Source organism: Colletotrichum godetiae, assembly GCF_030913485.1.
Source record: "Colletotrichum godetiae strain CBS 193.32 chromosome Unknown BDP55scaffold_21, whole genome shotgun sequence".
Lineage (NCBI taxonomy): Eukaryota > Fungi > Ascomycota > Sordariomycetes > Glomerellales > Glomerellaceae > Colletotrichum > Colletotrichum godetiae.
In genome coordinates, this window is record NW_026851269.1 from 272,327 (window position 1) to 289,236 (window position 16,910).

At 51.8% G+C, this 16,910-nt stretch overlaps 7 protein-coding genes across 7 annotated transcripts; 2 read left to right on the forward strand and 5 right to left on the reverse strand.

Moving 5' to 3' along the window:
• Positions 1–472: 472 nt before the first annotated feature.
• BDP55DRAFT_552351 (general substrate transporter) lies at positions 473–2,161 on the forward strand (the record flags this gene model as incomplete). The annotated part of the gene is made up of 2 exons (XM_060569202.1): positions 473–1,428; positions 1,489–2,161. The coding sequence occupies 2 exons, from the start codon at positions 473–475 to the stop codon at positions 2,159–2,161; spliced, it is 1,629 nt and encodes a 542-aa protein (XP_060429450.1).
• Positions 2,162–2,448: 287 nt separating this feature from the next.
• On the reverse strand, positions 2,449–3,821 carry BDP55DRAFT_664256 (aryl-alcohol dehydrogenase AAD14). The gene is made up of 2 exons (XM_060574931.1): positions 3,729–3,821; positions 2,449–3,678 (listed from the first exon to the last, which is right to left on the reverse strand). The coding sequence occupies exon 2, from the start codon at positions 3,652–3,654 to the stop codon at positions 2,506–2,508; it is 1,149 nt and encodes a 382-aa protein (XP_060429451.1). The 5' UTR covers positions 3,655–3,678; positions 3,729–3,821; the 3' UTR covers positions 2,449–2,505.
• A 540-nt stretch (positions 3,822–4,361) lies between these two features.
• On the reverse strand, positions 4,362–5,827 carry BDP55DRAFT_552666 (dimethylaniline monooxygenase 2; the record flags this gene model as incomplete). The annotated part of the gene is made up of 2 exons (XM_060569222.1): positions 4,362–5,436; positions 5,505–5,827. The coding sequence occupies 2 exons, from the start codon at positions 5,825–5,827 to the stop codon at positions 4,362–4,364; spliced, it is 1,398 nt and encodes a 465-aa protein (XP_060429452.1).
• Positions 5,828–6,870: 1,043 nt separating this feature from the next.
• Positions 6,871–8,898, reverse strand: BDP55DRAFT_704234 (MFS hexose transporter). Its single transcript, XM_060577996.1, has 4 exons — positions 8,423–8,898; positions 8,153–8,357; positions 7,635–8,083; positions 6,871–7,579 (listed from the first exon to the last, which is right to left on the reverse strand). The coding sequence occupies exons 1-4, from the start codon at positions 8,734–8,736 to the stop codon at positions 6,949–6,951; spliced, it is 1,599 nt and encodes a 532-aa protein (XP_060429453.1). The 5' UTR covers positions 8,737–8,898; the 3' UTR covers positions 6,871–6,948.
• A 1,547-nt stretch (positions 8,899–10,445) lies between these two features.
• BDP55DRAFT_704235 (cellulose-binding protein) lies at positions 10,446–12,568 on the forward strand. Its single transcript, XM_060577997.1, has 2 exons — positions 10,446–10,988; positions 11,051–12,568. The coding sequence occupies exons 1-2, from the start codon at positions 10,680–10,682 to the stop codon at positions 12,254–12,256; spliced, it is 1,515 nt and encodes a 504-aa protein (XP_060429454.1). The 5' UTR covers positions 10,446–10,679; the 3' UTR covers positions 12,257–12,568.
• A 519-nt stretch (positions 12,569–13,087) lies between these two features.
• BDP55DRAFT_768558 (uncharacterized protein) lies at positions 13,088–13,773 on the reverse strand (the record flags this gene model as incomplete). Its single annotated transcript, XM_060581029.1, has 3 exons — positions 13,468–13,773; positions 13,262–13,391; positions 13,088–13,192 (listed from the first exon to the last, which is right to left on the reverse strand). The coding sequence occupies exons 1-3, from the start codon at positions 13,611–13,613 to the stop codon at positions 13,088–13,090; spliced, it is 381 nt and encodes a 126-aa protein (XP_060429455.1). The 5' UTR covers positions 13,614–13,773.
• Positions 13,774–15,071: 1,298 nt separating this feature from the next.
• BDP55DRAFT_693978 (MFS transporter) lies at positions 15,072–16,607 on the reverse strand (the record flags this gene model as incomplete). The annotated part of the gene is made up of 3 exons (XM_060577287.1): positions 15,072–15,196; positions 15,255–16,317; positions 16,374–16,607. The coding sequence occupies 3 exons, from the start codon at positions 16,605–16,607 to the stop codon at positions 15,072–15,074; spliced, it is 1,422 nt and encodes a 473-aa protein (XP_060429456.1).
• Positions 16,608–16,910: the final 303 nt, after the last annotated feature.

The following is a 16,910-nucleotide window of genomic DNA, read 5'->3' on the forward strand; positions in this document are numbered from 1 at the left end:
AAGATCTGGGGTAAAACCTCTTACTCCACGTGATGCTGCATCGGGCATCGGGGTAAAGGCATCCCCGGCGCTTTTCGATGCGCACCAACAAGCGTCGCCGGCCACCACCATTCGAACAAGGCCAGTCTTGACAGTCTACGGATACCGGCGCAGTGGTCTGATTCAACCTTAGCTTCCTCCGCGTTTGTCTGGCAGCCGGGGTTAGTTGCTTCTTGCCCATGGGGAAAACTTGAAAGGGGGCATCGGTCAATGTACTGGATGGTAGGCAAGCCGGCGCTATTCCGCATTCGCATCGCGACTCCAACTGTCCCAACTGCCAGTTCGTCTCGAGATATAAAGGACCGTTGCGCCGGAATCACTACTACCCTGCAGGCCCGCAACTCAGCAGCCGCTCAAGTCTGAGTCAGTACCCCAAGAGACAACGACAAAGTTGACAACGGTAACTCAACCGACGAGAGACGACGATATCACAATGGCAAAGCCAATCACCGAAGAGGTCCACTCGCCCGGAGCCGATAGCGACGACTTTCAAGGCCTCGTCCTCGCCGATGTTATCCCTCACGATCGTAAGCCATGGTACAGCGACGGGACCCTGTGGAAGCTCAACCTCTTGCTCCTCAGCGGTCTCCTGACCCAGACGGCAACGGGCTTCGACGCCAGCATGCTCAATGGCATGCAGTCACTGCCGCAGTGGCAGGAGTTCTTTGGCGAGCCGAAAGGAACGCGCCTCGGCGCCATGACGTTCGGCCCCAACGGCGGCGTCCTCATTTCCATCCTCATCTCCTCTCAGCTCTGCGACTGGCTCGGCCGCCGGAAGCCCATCTTTGGCGGTTCTATCCTCATCATCGTCGGCTCCATCATCCAGACCTGGTCCCTCAACTACGGCATGTTCGTCGCCTCCCGCTTCATCATTGGATTCGGACTCGGCATCATCTCGACGGCCGCCCCGCCGCTTCTATCTGAAGTCACGTACCCTACCCACCGCGCACAGGTCGTCTCCTTCATGATGGTTTCGTGGCCGCTCGGTGCCCTCATCGCCGCCTGGGTCACGTTCGGCACCTTCAAGATGAGCAACTCGTGGGCGTGGCGTCTTCCCAGCTTGTTGCAGTGCGTCTGCTCCGTCATCCAGGCGTCTCTGGTCTTCTTCTGCCCCGAGTCGCCCAGATGGCTGATTTACAAGGGCCGCTACAAGGAGGCGAGAGATATCTTGGTCAAGTGGCACGGTTACGGGGACCCCAACTCCAGGCTTGCTCGCTTCGAGATGGCTGAGATCACGGCCACGCTCGAGGTGGAGAAGGTGCAGAAAAGGTCGCGCTGGGCTGAATGGATCTCGACCCGTGGCAACTGGCATCGTTTATTCTTGGCTCTGTACATTCCTGCCATGCTGCAGTGGTCTGGCAACGCCTTGACCTCATACTTCCTCTCAAAGTCAGTTTTGAACCTAAACCCCCTTTCGTGACCGTCTCAATAGCTAACAAACTTGTTCAGGGTACTCAACTCGATTAATGTTACCGACCACAAGACCCAGCTCCTCATCAACGCAGGACTGCAGATTTGGGGCTTCCTCTCCGCCTGCGTCTTCGCCACCATGGTGGACAAGTTCGGCCGACGCAGACTCTTCCTCACCGGCATGTCTGGTATGGGCGTCTCATACGTTATCTGGACAATCTGCTCCGCGCTGAACCAGGAGACTGGCTTCAAGCACATAGGATACGCGGGCGCCGTCTTGGCCATGATCTTTGTCTTTTCCTTCTGGTACCACGCCTGCTCGCCCATCGGCGCAACCTACATCATGGAGGTCACGCCCTATTCGTTGCGTGCCAAGGCTTCCATGCTTTACCAGCTCACCGGAAACTTGGCGGGTGTCTACAACTCCTTCGCGAACCCCGTCGCCATGGAGGCGATTGCGTGGAAGTACTACATCGTGTGGTGCGTGGCGATCGCCATCCACCTTACCCTGATCTGGTTCTTCTTCCCCGAGACCAAGGGACGGTCTCTCGAAGAGGTGGCGGAGATCTTTGACGGACCGGATGCGGCGGTGGGAACGAATGCCATGAAGCAGATGGGTCTTGATACGCATGCTGATGCTGCGGTTGACTTTGATAAGGATACCCACAAGGGCTTGGACAAGGCCACCGTCACGCAGATTGATAGGTCGTAGGTGGTGAAAGGAGGCATCCTCTGCATCTCTGCCTCGTGGAAATAGGTCTCAACTATAGTCATTAATTCAAGCGTAATTTTGAGGAAAGATAGCTCGTCTGTGTGACCACTTGAGATGAGTGATATCAACCAAGACGAACTTTTGTGAAATCGTCAGTTCAAGCATCAAGCCTACGCTGAGTAGGGTTAAGTCCTTGACACAGTCTCTCCCAAACTCCAGCCAGTAGAGACACCGACCCATTGACAATACTTATTCATTTGAGCGGACAAGCGGTTCTCCTCATAATCTTGTGTAGCGAAATACGGCTTCCATTATACTTTTAATCTAGCTTCTATCTATTTGGCTTAGATACTCGTCTGTCTGCCCGAGTTCGGGAACGACATCTGGGAAGCGCGTGCCAGTCGGAACGATTTTCCAGTGATATTGGGGTCCGCACCCAAGAAGTTGCCAGGGAACCCAACATCAAAGGGCTTGACGTCTTCCAAGAATGCAATCTGCTCATCCGTGAGCTTGATCTTGAGCGCATCAATATTCGCCTTCAAGTGCTCGACCTTGCGGCCGCCCACAATGGGAATCACATTAGGCGCCTTGCTGCGGACATAGGCAAGGGCAATGGCTGTCACGCTCTCCGTGCCGTGCTCGCCCGCCACCTTTTCCAGCGCCTCGCTCATCTTGACCTCCATCTCCGTCTGCTCGCCGGTGCTGACAAAGGACCGCAGCCCCTCGCCGGCCTTTTTGCGCTCCTCCAGGGCCTTCTTCGATTGGAACTTGCCGGATCCCAGCACGTCCCACGGGCACAGGGCCATGCCGAAGGTGTGGGCCATGGGGAGGATATCGCGCTCAAAGTCGCGGTGCATCACGCTCCATCGGCCCTGGTACACGCTGAAGGGCGTCTTGCCGTGGTCGACTGCGTACGTGTTGGCAGCGCTGACGACCCATGCGGGAGTGTCTGAGATTCCGAGGTAGAGGACCTTGCCCTGTTCTACGAGAATGTGAAGCGAGTCCATGATCTCCTTGATGGACGTCGTGTAGTCCCACCAGTGCAGGTACAGGATATCGATGTAATCCGTACCCAACTTCTTGAGCGAATCCCGGATGCTGACGTGGAGACTGCGGCGGTGATTGCCCGTGAAGTTGGCCGTGTGGCCCTTACCAAGGGCATGGCTCTGGTAGTCCGAGGTGTACTTCGTGGCGAGCACAATCTGCTCTCTGTTGCCCCTCTCTTTCATCCAGTCGCCAATCCACTTTTCTGACTGCTCGTCCTGGTAGCCGTTTGCCGTGTCGATGAAGTTGCCGCCAGACTCGAAGAAGGCGTCGAGGAGCTTGTAGGACTGCTCCTTGTTCATGGCGCCCATTGCCTCTGCCCAGGCTTCACCGATGGACATGGCGCCGAGAGCTAAGGGGGATACGCGGATGCCTGCGTTGGGCGAGAGTACGCGGAGCCTGCCCAGCTCGGTAGGAGGCTCGGGCGCTTCTGCCATGAAGTTGGACATTGTGATTGTGTTTCGGGATGAGATCTAAGGCGGTGCTAAGTTGATGCAATGGGCTGCTGAAAAATGTCTCTTACAAGAAATCAAAAGCTAGTGACACTGATTGAAAACCCTGCGTTCCAAAGACACATCACCAGATAGATTGTAAGTCGAATATTTATACTTTACAATGTGAGGGGCATCGGCAGTCGAGAACGGCTGACATCACTCCGGAAATATGACCGGAATTTAGCAGCGCTCATACCGACGGCTCCATGCCGGTTACAGGAGACTCCTCGATCCGACATTTTGATGCGGGGATCTGTTGCGTCTGTGACGTACTCGATGGTCGTGCGTTGCGTTCACTGCATCAATAGATGCGCACCAAACCCGCCTGGAACCAGTGTTTGTCGGTCATAACGACGGGTTACGCCGGTGATACAGCATCTGGCCAAGCCCGTGGTCATCTTCGGTAAAGGATCCGGTCGGCTTCGAGGAGGGGACGGCACGTTCGGGAGGGCCCGTGTTGGGTTTTACGGAGGTGAAGGCCGGAGTTTGCGGGGCTAACTCCGGACTTGGTGTCACCACTCGGCCGTGGATACATAAGCGAGGAGACAGCTAACATATAACAATGGAAAGACTAGTATCGAAACAAGACTATCCGAAAACGACCTCTGACGCCGCCTGGACACCGCTGAAATTCTCGGGCTCCACGATCCGCACATGCAGCTTCACTTCTTAACAGACTTGAGCTGCTTGACCAGCTTGTTCATGTGGATGATTGCCTCTCTCGCCCCGTCCCAGGTCTTTCTCTTTCCCGTCTCGAAATACCTAAACGCATGCGCCGTCTCGACACCGTGGTTGATCAGGTACACCATGTAAGGGTCTTTAAACCACGTCATCCAACCACGCCACCCCCAGCCCAAGTTCTCCATGCCAGTGCCAGCGGCTTGATGCAGAAATCCCTGGAACTCCCACTGCTTGACCGCTCCAGGCTCGGATCTGTTCTCCTGGTGCCACCGACCAGCGACCCACTGTTGATGGCGGTCAATGGCGCGCTCCATTTTGGGTCTTGAGGGGATCATGTCCGCGCTGACACCCCGCCAGATGTTGCTGATGGCCATGGAGGTAACGTCCGAGAATGAGAAGCCGTTGTTTTTGCCGTACGTCGAGTACGCGAGAATCGCTATGCTATCTGCATGAGCTGGTGGGAAGAGGTTCATGTAAAGTCTAGCGATGGACTCGCCTCCATACGGATGACCGGCCGCGTCTGCTTTAGGTTTGCTCGTCTCCACAAAGGGAACGAGACTGAAATCTGCAGTGTAGCCGGTACAGCAGACAACAGAGTCGACATCATCTAGAACGGTCCCATCCGTAAACTCAATCTTCTTGCCCCCAAGGAACCTCTTGATCCCGTATAGGGACGACACCTTTCCCTCGCGTAGAAGCTCCAGGGTCGTGTCCATGCATCCGGCGAGATGTAGGCTCAGCGGGGCAACGTTTTCGAGTAGACGCCATGCGGGATCGATCTTCCCGTGCTGTCGCATCAACAAGCCCGTGGCGAGCTTGACAAGCTTGTTGACCGTGTTTGGAAAGTTTCTCTGGAGGAAGTAAGACATTTGTCGTCGGGAGCGATTGATTAGGAGGTCGGTGGGCAGGCCGTTTCGCCAGCGCCCTATGATCATTGCACCGTTCCGATGGGATACGTAGGTCTCCCTGGCTTGGTCGACCAGTATGGTGAGAAGATCACTCATCGTAGCGCTGAGACCGACGAGGACGACCTTCTTGCCCTTGTAGTCTTCCGGGCTGGTGCGACGTTGGTGAGCAGCGAGCTTCAAGTACCATGAAAACGGGGATGAATCACTGATACTTACTTTCGAAATTGTTGAGAATGAAGGAGCTGACCTTGGTACAGCTCTTGACCTTCAAAGGTTGGCATTCTAGGTTGCGTCTGATAGCCATGGCACAGGACTACCTTGTCGAACTCTTTCACTTCCTGGCTGCCTGATCTGACCATCTCGACCTTCCATTTGGTGCCGTCGCCATTTCGAGTAACTTGCTTGACTATGCTGTTGAAAACAATATGCTTGTACAGACCAAAGTTCTCGGCATAGGATTCCATGTACTCTTCGAAATCGCCTTGGCTCAAGAATGGACCATATTCTTTGAGGGTGTCAGAAGCTAGGGGGACTGACATGATTCAAGAGGGACGATTGTGCACCTACTATCTGGCATCGGGAAATCCGTGAATCCGCAGGTGTATTTGCTGATGATTGCATTTGTAGCTAGGATAGTCAGTTTAACTAGAAACCTAAGCATCTCGGGGCGTTTGAGGTACGAACAAGGGAGCGCAGTCGTCATGCTCTTGTCGTCGGTGTAGGACCAAAGGCCACCAACTCGGCTTCGTCTCTCGAATAACGTAGCATCAAATCCATCTTCTCGGAGAGTCTTGAGCATCGACAGACCGGTTGATCCTTCATCGTTGCGTTAATACATGCAGATAAGCAGGCTCATGTCCGACAGCTGTACACATCACGTACCTGCACCGATCACAGCTACAGTTGATGCATTGTCTTTATCCATTTTGCTGGTTTTGCTAATGCACCAGACCAGACGATGACCCTAAAGCTTGGACGGGTGATATGAACGCCTGTGAGGCCGCGATACCTTTGCGATGAAGAGAGAAGGAGACGGGTCTTTGTCAAAGGAGGTCGGAGGTGGTGAGATTTGAGACAGGTGTGGTGACGACGCGGCCAATTCTCCGTCAGCACTAGCCAAGCCACCTCCAAACGTGAAGAGATGAACTGAATTTCTGATTAATTCCCTGCCCTGCGACCCTGCATTTTTGTTAAGCAGGAAACTTCTCCAAAGAGCCGAAGGCACCAATCAGCCAATCAGATGTTCACATACGTTCGATGTAAGAAAGCTTCCTTCGCTCCAATCCTTCAGCAAGCTGCCAATGAGACTGCAACCCCCCATGAGAATCCGCTCTCCATTTAGAACTTTTTTCGACTGCCAGCTGTACTCATAAGCAAAATCAGCTTACATTTCCGAGATGCAACTACGACGTGAATTGAACGGGATGTAAGCTCCTATTCACTGCCTATTGCTCAGTCTCAGTTGACAGGCTGTCACGCTCCAGTTGATAAGTTTGACAAGCTCAAGAATTTGATGACAGCTGCACATATCATCAGTTTGAGAATTTTCATACTTGAACACAGCTGACTGAGATGTTTGTGTAACGTGGAAATTGTGTCGTGGTGTTATTCAACGAGAAATCAAGGGTATCTTGTGGCCACTAATGTCTTCACACCCCCCTTAAAAGTTGTTTTCCTTCTCCATAGCCGTCTTGACAGCTTCTCCTCGTACAGTAACCTCAGTAGTGTACTCCTTGAACTTGCGTGCGGGAACCTTCTTCATAAACATCTCATCCAACTCCTCGTACGTTCTTCCAGCTGTCTCGGGCAAGTTGTACCACAGGTGCACCAACGAAATGACAGCCAACCCACCGAAAATGAACGCCAACTTGGCGCCGAGGTTCAGCTGATCGGGGTTGAAGAGGTAAGGCAAGACAAAGTTCCACATAGTAGTAAGTGCGTTCTGCAGAGCGAGACCGAGGGCGATGGTCTTGATGCGAAGTCGCGAAGTTGAGACCTCGGCGAGGATCGTGTACGCCGTGGCACCAATCGTGACGTTGTACCACCAGCAGTACATCATCAGAAGTGCGACGGTACCCCTGTTAAAGGAGAGTGTTCCGGGAAGAGCGAGACCGCCGGTGATGAGGAGGATCACGGTCAGGAATGCAAGTCCGTATACAGTCAAGGGGCGACGTCCCACTTTGTCGACCAGGTACCATGACATGACGTTTCCGATAAGGGAGCATATTTGCTGGACGATTTGCAGCTTGAAGCTGTCGGCTGTACTGTAGCCAGCGAGCTGCATGTAGTATCTATAGACAGTCAGGCAAATTGTCAAGGCACAAGGCGTAGGGATGGTAGACTTACGTAAAGTAAGAGGCAGCGAAGGTGATTCCGGACAGTGACTGGATGCAAAGAGGCGAAATACTAATGATGGTACGTCTCAAGTTCGACTTGCGGAAGCACTCGAGATAGCTGGCACCTGCAGTCTCCTTGCTAACCTGCGCCAATGTCTGGTGAATGACAGCCAGCCTAACACGGCCTTCGTCGCCAACATGCCCGAGCTTGGCAAGACTCTTGAGCGCTTGCTCATCCTTCTCCTTCATAGCCAAGTACCAGGGGCTCTCGGGCATGAACGGCAGAAAGATGGCTGCGATCGCCGCGAAGCCATATTGGGCACAGAAGACTGCACGGTACGCCCAGCGACTGTTCATGGTGCCGGTCTCGTTGACGATGACAGCAACGACCAAGGGTCCGAGTGTGTATGACAAGGCTGAAAGGCAGGTGAAGAGACCGCGGAGAGCAAGGGGTGTGATCTGATGAGGCTCAAATTAGTACCCAATCTGGTCATGTTACGCGCCCAAGTCTTGGTGTTGGGCTATTACCTCTCCGATGTATGTGACGGCCACAGTCGAGAGAGCACCGATGGCGAAACCGTTGATAAACTTGCCGCCGAAGAAGAGTTCGTTTGTGGTTGCGACGAATTCAAGAGTGATACCAGTGATGGAGAATGCCAACGCGAGGCCAATGACCTTCTTTCGTCCAAAGATGTCTGCGAGAGGACCGCTGCCTAACGCACCAACAACGGCTCTGTAAAGACGTGGTTAGCACGCCCCTAGATCGCGCATGGCGGACAACAATGCGAGATCACTTACGAAGCAATAGGTGCGCCGTTGAAGGCAGATTGCCATTTCGTATCCAAGACATAGGAACCCTCAAATTCATGACCAAAGTCCTTTCGGAACTCTGGGATACTCAAGATGCTGCCGCCTGCCTGGTTCTCAAACGCCAGGACTAGGACACACCATACGGCGTAGACGCACCAGAAAGACGCTTTCGGGTACTTCTTTAACGACTCAAACTTTCCGAGCTCGTGCTCCTCTTGGTTTCCCAGATTGGCGAGTTGGGCCTGACCTTCGCCGGGGTGCTCAAGGTGGTCGGCATTGTCCTTCTTCTCGGCGTCAACCATCGTGACTGGATATGCTTCTTTCGGTTGAAAATTCAAACCTAAAACGAAATAAACCCAAAAAGAGAAGAGTCAAAACGACTAAGAATCGATTTGGATTCAGGCTAAAAGAGGCTGAAGTCTTAGGGTAACGCCAAGATGCAGAACAAGGCTCGAAAGTGCAACCATCACGGGCTCTAGCGAGTCCTTATAAGGCAAAACCGCAACACACAAGGGGTTGAAATTAGGACTCGTAAGTACGAATGGGCCAACCCGAATGGTCCCACGCCGACATCATGGAAACAGGCACACCAGAAATCTGGAACCTCGGGGGAATGACACGACGGTGGATCCGGGGTGTTGCCAGCATCGTCTGGGGATACCTGCGGGGCCCCGACTCTATGTGGGAAGATGGAGACTGGTTGGGTCCTGGTCGAAACGAGTCAGAAGACCAAGACGCCGTCACGCCAATATCCACCGTTTGTCCGGTGTAGTGCCTGGGGTTTCCCGATCCAGGAGTGTTTGCCGGCAAACAACCCCACGCGAGAATTAGTCTTGATGGTTTATGATAATCAGGGGAAAGAAGCGGATATATACTATTGTCTAGGAAAGCAGCAGTAGCTATTATCGTTAACTGCGAATGAATTTACATGTTACTACTGGATATATGTGTTTTTGCTATAAAAAAATTAACGTAGCAGATTCGCTACTAGGCTTGAGACTTGGGAACATCAGGAAATGTTGTATGCGTCTCTTCCCGCTGATGACTACACGGATGCTTCAATGCTGAGTTGCATACGCAAGTCGGACTATCTGTTTCATGGTAGGTACACATATATTCGTGGCATCGCAGCAGTCTCAACTTCTCTGCCTGAGGAAAATTCTCTTGTCGCGTGCCCTTCTCTCAAGACAAACCCCCGGCTATTCCCGGCTTGCGGCACCATTTAGCGGTGTTTTGGTGCGTCGAACGGTGGAGGCGCGTCGCCGGTTGTCGCCCGATTTTACAAAAGAAGTTTGGCACGCCGCTATCCGAGGCCCCAACTCTCTGTCCGGAGAGCGCTCCCAGAAAAGTACTGGGGGTGCCGCCCGACAATGTCCGATGTTGGTTCTCATTGACATGACGCGGTCTGGAATCTTGGGGAGTCAGGACGAGAGAAAGACGGTGGGTGCTTGACACTTCCTAATTTGGTTACCCCTAGGTACTCACATTGTTTCTATTGTCGGCTTGCTTCTAAGTTAAGCATTGATCGAATCTAACATGGAATGATGCTTGAAGGTGATCAAGACTTGATCAAGCATGGCTCGGAATCCTTCCCGAAGCCAATAGTTGAGTTTCTCTTCACACTCTTGGAGCATGGCATCGCATCTCAGTCTCTATCTGGGCCTCTGCCGGCGTTCGGTCGAGGCATTTGTGATTACTACTCAAATCGTCTTTGTCTCTCTCACATATTCAACTCTTTCACGTTCTGGTCTCCAAACATCCGGTAATGACGCAACCTCAGACCGCGGACTTGGTAAATTGCCTTGAAGAATGGAGATGCCGCCCCCACACGACTCGTGTGGGCGGTTGACAACCCCCAAATCGGCCAAGCTCAAGCCCCAGAAGCTGGTCGGATTGCGGGGTTACCACCCTGTTGAATAATGAGGAGAGCCGGAAAGAGGCCGAGACTACCAAGGGCACCACGCGAAGTTCGGGCCAGGTTTTCAGCGAGAGGCGAGTGTGAGAGAAAGAGAGGTGATCTGTCGTCGTTCCAAACAAGGAAATCTTAAGCACCGAGGCTGTCGTGAGAACATCACTCTGGACAGCTCGTCATAAGGGAGTGGGCAGCTTTCCTTCAAAGTGATCGTGCCAATTCAATTCAACCCCCTGGATCCGAAACCCTTGCATTGCAAATTTGCGTCTCATTCTTGTTCCCTTGCACACATCACGTCACAACTACACGGCAACAACCTGAGATATCATTACCATGGCGCAACTCAATAGACTTCAGACATTTCCCAACAAGCCGAGAGTGTTTGTCCTCACAGACATCTCGAACGAGCCCGACGACGCCGAGTCACTCGTCCGCTACCTTCTCTACTCCAACCAGTTCCAGACCGAGGGCCTTGTCGCCGTTTCATCAACATGGATGAAGAACAAAGTCTGCCCTCAAGACATCCACAAGATCCTCGACGCATACGCCGGCGCCGTGGATAACCTAAACAAGCACACGCATCCGGACTACCCTTACCCCTCAGCCGATAGCCTACGCGCCTTGGTCAAATCTGGTCCCGCGGTATGCAATTGAGGCATGACAAATGTTCCAAAGATGAAATATGCTGATGTTTTCTCAACTAGGTCTACGGATTCGCCGGTGTAGGCGCGGACAAGCCTTTGACCGACGGCGCTCAGCTACTCCTCGAGAGAATCGAGGCCTCTTCACAAGATCCCCTTTGGGTGCTAGTCTGGGGCGGCACCAACGTCCTTGCCCAGGTCCTCCTCACCATCCGAGACAAACACTCCCCCGAAGAAGCAGCCAAGTTGCGATCGAAGCTGAGAGTTTACACAATCTCCGACCAGGACGATACTTCCGCCTGGATCCGCACACAGTTTCCCGACGTTTTCTACATCTCCTCCATCCACGGCTGGAACCAATACGGACTGGCAGCGTGGACGGGTATTTCTGGAGACAAGTACTACGGTTTCGACCAGGGCGGTCCAGACTTCTCCAAGGTCTCAAAGCAATGGATCAAGGAGAACATTCAGATCGGCCCGCTAGGCTCTGCGTACCCCGATTTCCTCTTCATCCCAGAGGGTGATACCCCTACATTTCTCTACCTTATCCAGAACGGTCTAGGTGACCGAGAGCATCCAGACTACGGCTCATGGGGCGGTCGTTATGCGCTCACCGACGCCAGTGACGCTGGCCAGCAAGGCAAGCATTACAGCGACATGTCCGACTCGGTCGTCGGTGTCGACGGCAAATCATACCGCTCTAACCAGGCCACTATCTGGAGATGGCGTGATACATTCCAAAATGATTTCGCGGCACGCATGCAGTGGTCACTTAACCCAGACCTTGCTTCAACAAATCACCACCCCATCGTCGTCGTCAATGGTTCCCAGAGCCTGGAGCCGCTGTATTTCGAGGCTGAAGCCGATTCCACTATCGAGCTAGACGCCTCAGAGACGTACGACCCCGACGGAGATAAGTTGACGTTCAAGTGGTGGCAGTACCGCGAGCCCAGCGCTTCACAGTGGCTAGTCCACTTTGAAGTTTCGGAACTCGGCATCGAAAAGCTGGACGAGGAGGGAAAGAAGATCAAGGTCACCGTGCCTGAACCTGAGAAGTCTTGCATGGAGCTCATTAGCCGGCAACCGATTGCGAAGGGCCAGTTGCTGCATCTCATCTTGGAGGTCACTGATAATGGAACGCCGGCGTTGACAAGTTACCGCCGTGTCTTGATTCAAGCCACGAATAAGGATTTAAGAGGAGGCAAGCCTTGGAAAGAAGGGGAAGAGTTGTTGGCTATTGGTGATGCCATGAAGGATTATACTGGATGAGAGGGCCAAATGGACAGCCCTGAAATGAAATGAAAGTCAATTTTGAAGCTCACCTACCAAATCTATGGCTACTGGTACTTGGTCATTGATTTACGACGTCACTGAACATTGGGTGAAGGAGTTATGACTAAAAGTGCGAAACAGACTGCATAAGCAACCCCTAGAGGCATTGCTGATGCGTGTGCGCGAACACAGGAAACGCAAGAAAGGCTGCTTACATCTCGTTTTGGGTAGCATTACGGCCAAAACGCGTAGTTGATACGTAGAATATCTTCTCACTATCCCCTCGGAAGGCGAATATTCCAAGCAGAGTAATAGGTCATTTTCGGGCTTGACTCTTGGCTATATTGAAGTTGTTCATTGAACTTAACGTCGGCTCACCCGCGGAGACGACAACCCACCCGTACTGAGAGACATTCAAAGTGGCGGCTGGAGCCTTGACATCCCACGAGTCACAGATCCAGACACCAGCCCATCTAATATTAACACATGATGCCGAATATCATGATTTGCATTAGAAAATCAAGGACTGGACGCCGTTTGGGTGTAGATGATGGATGTGACTAGGAGTACCGGCAATTTTGCATGCCGACGTACACTTAATTGCATAGCTTGAGACAGAAAACAGGACAATGACGCTATATCATGAGTGTTGAAACCTTTGATTGACCGATAAACCATTGGTGTGAAGACTATGTCCCGTTTATGGCTGTTCAACTCTTTCTGAGACCCGCCAGACTATGCTCAAGAACATGCTTTCTTCTCGCTCATGGTATCTCGTATGAGGTGCCGACGGTTCGCGATTTTGTTTTCCCACAAAGGACCCACCCCTTAGCAAGCCTTGTTGAGCACGCAAGTGCCATCCTTGGGGCACTGCTTGGGGCACTCGAAGTTCTTAATGCTGTCGATGCAGGTAGTGCCTTGGCAGTAGCCAGCCTGAGGTAAAGTGTCAGTAAATAAAACAGCCTCTGAGTTGGAAGTTTGAGCATAGGAAAATCGACTTACGCTGACAGCGGCCGGAAGAACAAGGGCAACAGCGGCAACGAAGAGGGTAGAGAACTGCATCTTGAAAGATATGAGGTATTGACTGGAAGTCTTAGGAAGTGTTTCTGGCTTTGTAATTGAGTTGAGAAAGCTGATATCCGTTGTGAGTAATTTAGAAGACTTCTGCTTCGTTACGGGAAGCGTTCAGTCTTTATGTACTTACTTACTTTCTTAGATACTGGCTTGACCGCCGGGTTTGATTTCTACATCCAGCTCTCTTCGGATTCTGTTGCATGTTGCGGAAAATACATGAAAGTCCGATCGCATCCTCCATTGCTGTGAGGCTCGAGTCAGGCGGGAACTCAAAATACATTAAATTACTCGGGCTACAATACGCACACCATCCATATTTGAAGGCTAACAATACGGTCCCACAAGACAACTCTAATATACGGAGATTTCTTGGCTAAATTGGGAACGGACTGCCCCGCATATGTTGTGATGCTGTGCTTCGTGCGACTCGATCATTACACGGATTATGAAAATGTAGAGTTGGCCGATTTTGGGGTTGTCTAGATCGTGCATCACCTAAGGTAGTCTGACTTCTTATACGGTATACACTGTCTCTTGTGATTGCAACTTAGTTAACGAGAATGGCGTCTTCAACGGCCATACCCAATAGAACACAATCGATAAAGACTCCCTTGTTGTATAGTTGTGGTCAATGTCATGTCATGGTCAATGGCCAGGGTAAGTGGGCCAGAAACCCCACGGATTCCACGCTTCGCAGCCTCGAACCCGAGACCGAAGAATGCGCCGGACCTTTTAAGAGCCGGGCCCGTCCGACGGCTGGTGGATTCTATCCCTGCTCCATCGGCCTCGGGCTTGAAGATGCCTGCGAGAATTTGAATGGCCGTAATGATGGAGAGAGTCCGCAAGTGTTTCTGTCAGGCACATGGTCCGAGCGGACAATATATACGCAACTTATGAATACGTGCACCCTTCAATCTTGCGGTGTCTCCGAGTCGTACATGTCAGCGCAGCTTGCGTGTTTTCTTCAGAGGTGGGGAACATGAGCATTAAAACTCGCACGATGCGCAGCACGCTTTGAAACGCTTTCAATACTGTTATGCCAAATATACGCAATTTGATCTTCCGACTGAGTGTGGCATTGCTCGAGATCAGGACGGAGCACTAGACAAATGGTGACTGGCCGTCGTAATGGGATGATTCCCTTTGTGAGTCGTGACTATAGTACAAGCTGGCTCTATATCAATCTGGACAGCCAAAAGGAAGTGAACTTTATTTCTACGCTAATCCATGTGACTAAGGTTCTGTGAAAGGTACTTTACTTAGGTAAAGTAATCATATGTAAGGTACCAAGTCTGGCGGAGTAAGCTGTCTGTCTTTGGCCCGGAATAGTGATCAGACTAGACAAATTTGGAAAGCCTGATTTGTTCATACTAATTCACTCAAGGGCTCTCAGTACCTGCCGATGTTTAACTTTTAAGGTTAAGCGTACTCGTCGTATTACTACGTGCTGCTGCCAAATCCCTGAGTAAGGAGACCCGCCGCAGAGCCCTTCCGCGCGGGAACGGATAGTACTTTAGAGAGGGGAGAATGGATCTTTAGTCAACGTATGAGCTAGCTCTCTATACGTTTCTTTGGGCCTACAGTAACTCTGTAATCGGGGCTCGGACCAAGTCCATAGAAAGGGTTCGTAGGGCATGGCGTTGGTCGCATTTCTCCAGAGGCTCAACAATTCTTTGCATTAAGTCGCGTTTATCTCAAGTTTTCAACTTGATTGCCCTTTGGACGAACTGTAAATGCTTTAATCCGCAAATGGTGCGTATCGGCTTTTCTTCCTAATGACTTGACCATACTTGTGAAACAAGAATGGGACTGGTATCAAAGAAACGCAGATGAAGCCAAGCAGCGATGATGCCCATGAAACGCCTAGAATCTCTGTAAGCGACTGTTCCGTCTATGTCAACTGTCAAAAGGCGAAACCCACCCAATTTGTTATACATGCTGGTTGCGAACATGGTAAAACCGGCACCAACCCAGCTTCTCAAGAATACGTTGGCCGCAATGGCGCTATTTGAGAGTTGAGCATACGTGTCAATGATGTACACCAAGCCCTGAATGAAGATGGTCATGATTCCGATCCCAGTGGGAATGCCTGCAAGGACTTGCGGAACCCAATGTATGTCTGGGTCACTTGTCCAGGCAAACCAAAACATGCCTATTGGTAGTGCGACTGAGCCAAACATCATTGGAATAAGACGCTCCTCTGGTGGCACCTTCCCAGCTGCTTCGTATATCTTTGCGTATCGAAGTCTGAGGTGCAGCAGAACAACTACTCCCCCAAGGACAATGCCGAGCCCAAGGCTTAGGAAAGGAAGAGTTCCAACGCCCAAGCTCCAGCCCCGTTTGACTGAAAAGGAGATTGGATACGCCTCAAAGAACAGATACAAGATGCCGTAGATGAGCGACATATAGACCGTCACGAGGGCCAAGATGGGCTCGCGACAGAGCATGACGATCGGTCTGACGAGATACCTCTGCGCAACATCTCCCAGTTCCAGTCGATGCTCTTCAATGGCTCCATGAAGCGCCCAGTTGCCAGTGTCGAAACGAAGCTTTTGGGCTCTTTGCTTAAGGATGACTGGGCCGTATGTCTCCGGAATGAAGAGCAAGAGAATCGCCCACAGGACAGCACCAGGAATCAGCGTCAGCCAAGCTGTCCATCGCCAACCCAAGTATGATTCAGTGACATAGCCACCGACAATTGGCCCGAATATGGAGCCCATGAAAGTTGCGCCGGCGAAGATGCAGACTGCGATGCCTCTCTCAATGGGAAGAAAGAGGTCCACGAGTGCGCCGCCAACGATGGCCAGAGGAGCTGCGCCTCCGAAGCCGACGATGAATCTACATATTAATATCGTCTCGACGTTCGTAGCGACTGCAACTGGTATGTTGAAAACACAGAAGACAAGTAGTCCCAGTAGCAGGGGGGTCTTGCGGCCGTACACCTCAGAGAGTGGCCCAAAGACCAGGGGTCCGAATGCAAATCCCTATCAACTGTCAGTTTCTGCTACCATTTGTAGAGATTGCATGCGGTCTTACTAACCAAAACGTTTAGTGCCGTTGCTAAATGCATGACATCCTTTGAGACCCCGAACAACTCGCTCGTCACCTCCGTTGCAGTGCTGAAAATCGAACTGGCAAAAGTAACAATGAAGGTAACGAGGCCGTAGTGCACTGTAGTTCCCCATTTAGTAACCGGGGAGAAGTTCCGAGGATTGCCGAAATCAAATTCATCGGTCCAGTCAACGATATTGGGAAGGTCATTCTGTATCCCCATGGTTCAGCAGAGGTGTCTGAGTCGGTATGCAAAGAACGCGAACAGCCGGCTTTTAGGCTTTCGAAGATGCCTTTCAGAGCCCTTCTAGTGTCCTTATAAGGGCAGAATCAAGTCTTAGGCTTCATTCTCCATTTAAACTACATGCACATTTCAAGGTACTGGAGTTATATCTGCACCGTCATAGATTGAGTTCGATGATCGTTGCGTGTATCAGGCTTTGTCGAGCTTCCCCACCTTTAAGTCCGAGGCGTCAGGTAATCCAAAGTCTTGGTGTCCAGTGCTCGGCGTTACGGGTGGAGATCA